Source organism: Aquarana catesbeiana, linkage group LG03 (assembly GCF_042186555.1).
Source record: "Aquarana catesbeiana isolate 2022-GZ linkage group LG03, ASM4218655v1, whole genome shotgun sequence".
Lineage (NCBI taxonomy): Eukaryota > Metazoa > Chordata > Amphibia > Anura > Ranidae > Aquarana > Aquarana catesbeiana.
Genome location: NC_133326.1, coordinates 125,428,254 through 125,436,820, shown reverse-complemented (window position 1 = coordinate 125,436,820; position 8,567 = coordinate 125,428,254). Strand labels below are relative to the sequence as shown.

At 40.4% G+C, this 8,567-nt stretch overlaps 1 protein-coding gene across 1 annotated transcript in view; it reads right to left on the bottom strand.

Annotated features, from left to right (window-relative positions):
* Positions 1-683: 683 nt before the first annotated feature.
* The window catches only part of IREB2 (iron responsive element binding protein 2), a 70,541-nt gene continuing 62,657 nt past the window's right edge, over positions 684-8,567 (bottom strand). Inside the window, exons 17-23 of the mRNA XM_073619176.1 lie at positions 8,035-8,159; positions 7,515-7,619; positions 5,840-5,982; positions 5,585-5,732; positions 5,302-5,424; positions 4,793-4,978; positions 684-1,223 (exon numbers count right to left, since the gene is read on the bottom strand). Coding sequence (XP_073475277.1) covers positions 1,113-1,223; positions 4,793-4,978; positions 5,302-5,424; positions 5,585-5,732; positions 5,840-5,982; positions 7,515-7,619; positions 8,035-8,159 — 941 coding nt within the window. The 3' untranslated portion in view covers positions 684-1,112. The remainder of the gene's footprint in view (positions 1,224-4,792; positions 4,979-5,301; positions 5,425-5,584; positions 5,733-5,839; positions 5,983-7,514; positions 7,620-8,034; positions 8,160-8,567) is intronic.

Below are 8,567 nucleotides of genomic sequence, written 5' to 3'. Positions count from 1 at the left end.
TGCAAATGTGGTCATATTGCTCCACTGACCCAAACGCACTCTTTTTAGTTATGCCCATGAGGAGGGATAGGCCCAGGAAGGTCTTAAATTCAGAGACCGTAATAGGTCTCCAATCTCTGGCAAGGGTCAACTGGGAATTGGCGGCAATGAATTGACCGGCCTACAAATTGCTTTGGTCCAAATTTGCATACTAGCAAATTTTGCAGGGTTTTTTTTTTTTTTTTTAATTTTAAAAACCTTTACTACCGCTTTAAGTTAGAAACTGAATTTTAGTCATGTGAAATGTACACCTGTCTCGATTCCTATATTGCTGCTCTAGACTGCAGCTTCTCACATGACTTTGGCACATGCAACTGCCCTTCTCTTAGTGTATGAGAAACAGTGTGTTTACGTTGGTGGGACTGAACACCTGGCCTAGATCTTCATATGACTGAGCAGTTTGTGGTCTCTATACACCAGACTACCTGTAACAAGGCCATTTTAAGCAGTAGAGTGACTTATAGCACTGTAGCTATATATGCATAGGGAAAAAAATGCATCAGAAAGGTAAGTGTTCCTGGGATGCTTTTCAAATCTTAAATTTTCAAATCGTGGGTAGCATATAACTTTGAATTTTTTACTACTAAACGCACTTACCTGTTTACTGTCTAATGAATAAACACTGTAAACAAACTCTGATAATGTAGATTTAGGCATCTTTATTTCATAACATACTCAACACTGAGTCTGGTGTTAACTAATCCCAAAGTAAACAAGTCTTTATTTCCATGAGCGATTGGAAACCTAGACGGCATCAAATGGAAGAATAGGTTTAAATAAAATGTCATTCAGTAAGACCGCCATTGGAAGTTCATGAAACAGCAGTGGGTAGGTTGTAGAACTGTGCACAAGATTTCAGGGTCAGTAGAACAGTTCACTTGCTCAGTAATGTGCAAGTTGATGATTCTTGGTAATCCATTGGTAGGACTAAGGAAGGCGTATTCATAGCACCAGTCTTCTACTAAAAGTGCTGGAGGACACTTCGCTAGCTCTTCTTTACTGCCTCATGGAAAATGAAGGATTGGAGCACAGGAAGCATCAGAATAATTCATATCAGTTTGTTGTTGACATTACTATAAGTATTTTCGAGCCACATAGTTCAATATTCCTCCTTGCTTAAAGAATGTGATTTCTGCTTCTTTATCAAATGCGGCAATGACACTGAATAACTTTCCACCGGTTGTCTGAAAGGAGAAAAATGCAAAAGTTTAAAAAGGTGTTTGAGCACTGTCAGAAGCTTATAAATCACAGCTGCCTTAAAGTTGGAAAAATTACTGAAAGTTAGTGGATAATAAAACTTACAGTGCCTTGAAAGTATTCATACCCCTTTAAATTTTCCACATTCTGTCATGTTACAACCAAAAACGTAAATGTATTTTATGTGATAGACCAACACAAAGTGGTACGTAATTGTGAAGTGGAAGGAAAATGTGTAACTGGTTTAACATTTTTTACAACTAAATATCTGAAACGTGTGGCGTGCATTTGTATTCAGCCCACTTTACTCTGACACTCCTAACTAAAATCTAGGGGAACCAATTGCCTTCAGAAGTCACCTAATTAGTAAATAGAGTCCACCTGTGTGTTTACTAAGGTTAGAGAACCTTAGTAAACAAACAGCATCATGAAGGCCAAGGAGCACACCAGACAGGTCAGGGATAAAGTTGTGGAGAAGTTTAAAACAGGGTTAGGGAATAAAATAATATCCCTAGCTTTGAACATCTCATGGAGCACTGTTCAATCCATAATCCGAAAATGGAAAGAGTAGGGCACAACTGCAAACCTACCAAGACATGGGCGTCCACCTAAACTGACACGCCGGGCAAGGAAAGCATCAAATCAGAGAAACAGCCAAGAGGCCCTTGGTAACTTTGGAGGAGCTGCAGAGATCCTCAACTTAGGTGGGAGAATCTGTCCACAGGACAACTATTAGTCGCGCACTCCACAAATCTGGCCTTTATGGAAAGTGTGGCAAGAAAAAAGCCATTAGAAGTCCCATTTGCAGTTTGTGAGAAGCCATGTGGGGGACACAGCAAACATGTGGAAGAAGGTGCTCTGGTCAGGTGAGACTAAAAATTTAACCTTCTACCCTAAAAGCAAAACGCTATGTGTGGCGTAAAACCAACACTGCACATCACCCTGAACACACCACCCCCACCGTGAAACATGGTGGTGGCAGCATCATGTTGAGGATGCTTTTCTTCAGCAGGGACAGGGAAGCTGGACAGAGCTGATGGGAAGATAGATGAAGCCAAATACAGGGCAATCTTAGAAGAAAACCTGTTAAGAGCCTGCAAAAGACTTGATTGAGGAGAAGGTTCACCTTTACCAGTCAAAATCCAGACCTAAATTAACCCCCTCCCGCCGAGCGTATGCAGATGTGCGTACTCGGCTTTCGGGGGTTATACCGGGATGATGCCCGCAGCTGCAGGCATCATCCCGGTAATGTTTTTCAGAGCCGGTGAACGGCTTTCCAGGTATAACAACCGATGCAGCTAAAAGCCGCTCAGCTGTTATACCGGAGGAGCGTGAGGGGACGCCCCCCCCCCCCCCCCCCCGCCGCTCTTACCGGGCCTCCCGTTCCATCGGGAGGCCAATCGCCAATCCGCCGCCTCCGGCGGCTAGGGACACACTGGAACGAAGCCGTAAGCGGCGATCTGAATACTTTAAAGTTTAGACCCCCGATCCCTCCATAAAGAGTACCTGTCACCACCTATTACTGTCACAAGGGATGTTTACATTCCTTGTGACAGCAATAAAAGTGATCAAAATTTTCTTTTTTTTTTTAAAACACAATTTATAAATATAAAAATAAAATAAATAAGAAAAAACATTTTTTTAAAGCGCCCCCATCCCTGCGAGCTCGCGCAGCAAAGAAAACGCATACGGAAGTCGCGCCCGCATATGTAAATGGTGTTCAAATCACACGTGAGGTATCGCCGTGATCAGAGCGAAAGCAATAATTCTAGCACTAGATCTCCTCTAGAACTGTAACCTGGTAACCATAAAAAAAATTTAAAGCATCGCCTATGGAGATTTTTAGGTATCGTAGTTTGTCGCCATTCCACGAGTGCGTGCATTTATAAAGCGTGACATGTTTGGCATCTATTTACTCGGCGTAACATCATCTTTCACATTATACAAAAAAAATTGGGCTAACTTTACTGTTTGTTTTTTTTTTTTAAATTCATGAAAGTGTCCCTTTTCCCAAAAAGTTGCGTTTAAAACACCGCTGCACAAATACCGTGTGATATAAAATACTGCAACAATCGCCATTTTACTCTCTAGATTCTCTGCTAAAAAATATATATATATATAGAATGTTTGGGGGCTTTAAGTAATTTTCTAGCTAAAAATACGGATTTCTAACTTGTAAACACCAAATGTCAAAAATAGGCCTAGTCATGAAAGGGTTAAATTGAGAATCTGTGGCAAGACTTGAAATCATTTTCCTTCCATTTCACAATTATGTGCCACTTTGTGTTGGTCTATCACATAAAATACTTTTATGTTTTTGGTTGTAACATGACAAAATGTGGAAGATTTCAAGAGGTATGAATACATTTTCAGGGCACTGTATGTCTAATGTGACAATTTGTGGTGGAGATAGCTAGTACAGAAAAAAATACTGATTCATCAGAAACAAGGCTTGCAGGACTTAGTGATTTTAAATGATCACCTTGTTTAACAAACCATTTAGTTTAAAATTGAAATGAAAGTCAAAACGTGTGTACAGAGAAAAAAGTAAAAAAAAATATAAAAAAAGTTTTCCCTTTTTTATAAGTGATCATAATATCCACACTGTTCTCAGCTGCATAATAGCTGGTAAGGTGAAGCAGCAAACGCTTTAGGCCCCTTTCACACTTGTGTGACTTGGGAGTGCAAAGTCGCATGAGAAGTCGTACCCCATGATTCCCAATGATAACCATTCATATCTGTTCAACTTCAAGTCGCACAGAGTTCAAAGTAGTCTGTGCACTACTCTGGTGCGATTTTAATGCGAGTTTAGGGCCATAGACCTCAAGTTTACTCAGGCATTCCCTTAAATTGCGGCAAAATTTCGTGACTTTCAGATCGCGGCAGTGTGAAAGGGGCCTTAAAGTGGATGTAAGCCCACACATATATCCAGTGAAGTGAACAGCCTCAGATGATACACAGAGATGAAACAAATCTCCCTACACAAGTTTTACATGTATATCTGCTGTCTTCAACTGTATATATTCTTTAGAAAGTGCTCTTCCTGTTAGCAGATTTTCTCTTCCTGGTTAAGACTGCAGTGAAGCCTAGGCATACAGCAAAGACAGCTGACTGGAGGAAAGGCACACACCCCCTCTCCTCATAGGTAGAGACTTTCAGCTCCGTTCGCTGTATAGTTCAGCAGGCTGCTAATCTATTTATAGCATCCTCCCCAACACAAAAAACTCAGGCTGCTTTCATTTTGTGACCGAGAACTTGACAGGAGTTATCAGGCTGATAACAGAAGAACAGAGCAGGAGACAGCTAAGGGACATATCGCTTTGAAGAAAGATAAGAAAACACTGCAGATATATGTGCCCAGCTCAAATTTCATGAATCGGGTTTACATCCACTTTTAACTATTTCATTTCAGAAACTTATTCTACATCTAGGCAATATACTGTAAAAGAAAATTATCTGGAGGAAAGTATTTGATCATACTAGGAAACATACAATTATTAATAAATCTGCAATAAAGCAAAGTCAGTTTATAAAAAAAATACACTCAAACATGCACCTTGACTTTCACTGTGTCCCCAGGAGCCAAACTGGCAGGAATAGAAATAGAATACTGCTCTTTTCCTGAAAGGCCAAGTGATTCGGCACTGTCTCCAGGTAAGAACTGAAGAGGAGGGATGCCAATTCCAACCAACTGTTCTTTGTGGATCTTCTCATAACTTTCAGCTATCACAGCCCGGACACCCTGGTGTAGATGATAAAATGTTAGAAAGAACACTCCGTTTGCCCCATTTGGGCTTTCAAACATATCTTAAAACTGGATGTGTATTTTAATGGGTAAAATAGTCTGAAATCCAGCTGTCTTGGAGAGAACAGGTAAAGTGTATAAACTCACTTTCTAAACTAACCAGTTTTCTCACCCGATACAGTATGTGCAATTTTCTGTACGAAGCAGTATACAATTCCATAAATAACTAGTTAGCATGACACTCAAAATAAACTAGCATGACTGACCTTCAAACTATCCACATTCTAAAACATTCCAAATTTAGAAATCTGAAAACATACCAACAAAAATGGTCCTTTGGCTGCCCAATCTCTTGAGTTCCCTGATCCATACTTTTTTCCAGCTATAATAATAAGTGGAATATCTGCTTTTTGGTACAGTTCTGCAGCATCAAATACATCCATCTGCAACATAATACCCAATTAGCATATTATTTTAAAAATACTTGTTATATATGTACATGAAAAGCATTATACAGTTCCTTTGCAGAGGCAAAGCGGCTAATGCAAATACAATCAGACAAGACAGCAGTTACACAAGTAAAAAAACTAAATGCATACCCACCATCTGTCCAGATGGAAAATGAATGGTCTTAGGCCCCGTTTTTCCAACAAGTTTATTCTGAAGCTTCATGTTTGCAAATGTGCCTCTAGTCATCACTGCGTCGTTGCCTCTTCGGGCTCCATATGAATTAAACTCCCGGGGTGCCAGGCTTCAAGAATTGATAAACAATGGTTTGTCACAACTTGAAATCCAACTAGCACAGACATTAAATAAATTCAGAATATTACACAAAGTATAACACTCGACATAACTCACCTCCTTTGTGCTAAGTACTTGGCTGCTGAGCTGGCACGAGGGATGCTTCCTGCAGGAGAAATATGATCAGTAGTCACTGAATCTCCTAAATAAAGCAGCACGTGGGCCTTCTCAATTGGCTGAAGAGGTGCTGTGATGTTGTCCTAAAAAAAGAAAAGGGAAAAAAACACTCAAAATTCTGAACAGGATGAAAAGGATGCTTGAGTTGATGTCAGTGAAGGGAGAGGTGGTTTTATTGAACAAATAGCAAATTCAAACTTTGAAAAAAAGCATACATACAGCTAAATTAAAAAAAAATTGAACTAAAAGCAGTCATATAAAAAACAAAAAAATACTGGATGCCAAAAACTGTTAGTTTCCTTATAAACAGGTAGGTTGTCATTTTTATGATGGGAACAGGCACTAAACTGCACAGTTGAAAATACATAGATCACAGTTACAAAAAAAAAAATTAACTGCAAGATTTAAACTGTTCTTCTAGAATTTACCAGGTTGCTGATCGGTCACATGCACTCTCAAAGACCAGCTGGCATGCTGGTACATGTAGTTTAATGGCTTTAAACTGCAAGGTTCTCCTTGTACCCATTATGTCACAAGACTGATTATCTACCTGCTGCTGATTTAAATTAGCTATACACCCAGTCCCAGCCAGGCCATCTCCCTTTTTATTTAAAGTGATTGTAAAGCTTAAAGGATTTTTACCTTAAATGTATTCTCTGCATTAAGGTAAAAAAGCTTTTGGGTGCCCCCCCCCAAATATTTACCTGAACCCAATCTCAGTCCAGCATGGCTCTCTCTCTCTCTCATTGGATTCAGTGAGAGAATTAGGAGGAGCTATTGGCTCCTGTTGCTGTCAATCAAATCCAGTAATGCCGAGCCGCACAACAGACATACTGAGCAAGGCCCGAGAACGCACCTGCATGAGTACCCCCCTAGGAAGCCGCTTGCTAGGGGGAGAGGTACTCGAATCCAGGAGGAGCCAAGAGCGCTGGAGAGGGACCCCAGAAGAGGATTGGGGCTGTTCTGTGCAAAACCATTGCACAGACCAGGTAAGTATAACATGTTTGTTTTTTTTAAAGTGAGTTTAATATCACTTTTAGCCCTCATTCAGGCATTGGCAGAGCAACAGCTTGTGTTTCTAGTACCAGGTTCCCCGTTGTTTCCTTTTGTTTATGACTTTCCAAGAGACCCAGAGATTCTTAAGGTTCCTTTACCTTGACATCCCTCCCATTCCTAAGTGATTTCACAAGTGTCCTCCAAATCATTCCAATGTAATCTTTGGACTCCCAGGGTCATCCAGCCTTATTCCTGGTGACTGTGTTCCTGTCTTTAACCTGTATCCTTGCACCTTATCTTCTTTGAGCATTCCAGCATACTTCTGCTTTTGTTTCCCTTGTGTACCTCTGGCATCTTTCAGCCTTCCTGCACCTCTGTGATCCCCAGTGAGTTCTAGCCTGCTTTTCATTATTATGAGCACCTGTGACTTCAGTCTGTTTCTGTTTCATCGTGTGTATTCCTAGTCTGTTTCTTGCTGTGTCCCCCATGCACAAATTCTCCCATGACTTTGGTCATATCTGACACCATTCCAAGTGAATGCAACCTAAGAGCAATACCGATGAACAAAGGCTGCAGTGTCAATAGGGGCTCCATCCATATGAAGTTCTGATATACTCACTAGCTTTTGAAAAAAAGGTGGACTTCTGATATAGGTGGATCTGTGATCCCAAGGAAATAAAGTGCTTTCGGGTGCCTCAAGGAGGTTCCACCTAGAATTCTGCTTCTAAAAGATAAACATACTGAATATTACCAGGCAATAAAAAAGAATGTTCTATACAAGAACACAGAAACAGTCATTGTAAAATACTTAAAACCCTCTGATATTATTAATCATCAAGCTTTGCTTAAAGCCTCATATGCACACAGTCATACAGGAGCCCTACTTCAGAGCCTGCGTAATGTCTCCCCTGAGGCCTACAGTCGCCCATTGGGATAAATTAGTAGATAGTGTGCGATTAGAGCAGGTCAGTGCCCATAAGAATGTGTTATGCAACACCCACAGTATGACCGCCTACAGCTAAATATTATAAATCTTAATAGACAGCTGTACATGGCAGCAGCGGGTCCCGGAGAGTCATTAAGCAGGATCTGTACACTGTAGAGCCATGTCCAAGAAGCCAAAGACTTTATTTTCATACCTCTATTTTAACTTTTAATTCTTTGAACATAGATGGAATGACTATATTTTCCTCCACTTGTAGAACCTCCTCACGGCTAGGCCAAATGTCCCGCAGAAAGATCTTCTTACCCTGAGCATTCTCCCCTAATATAAAACACAAATAGAAAAACAAAAATGAGCATTCTCACAGCAATTATGTGGCTGTCTGCATATACATTTGATTCAATATTCATATCCGAAATATAGTTGTGCCCTAAAGGGAAACTGTACCAGCAAAGATCCAACTATCACCCTTTTATTCATTTCTATGGGCTACGTAGGGGTAGTACAATGGGAGGTAACTTCTGACATTTACCTATACAGTAATCCTTTAAAGTTTAATGAGGTTTTCCTCAACCAGGCTGTAACTGAGCCAATTGTAGCTATTCACATAGACACTTGCTCAACAGGTCCCACAGTTTAACCTACTGCTGATTAATACATTATTGGCCCATCCCGATGCAGGAATAAATACATTTCCGAGTGTATGCGCAGGAATTACGTAATTCCGGC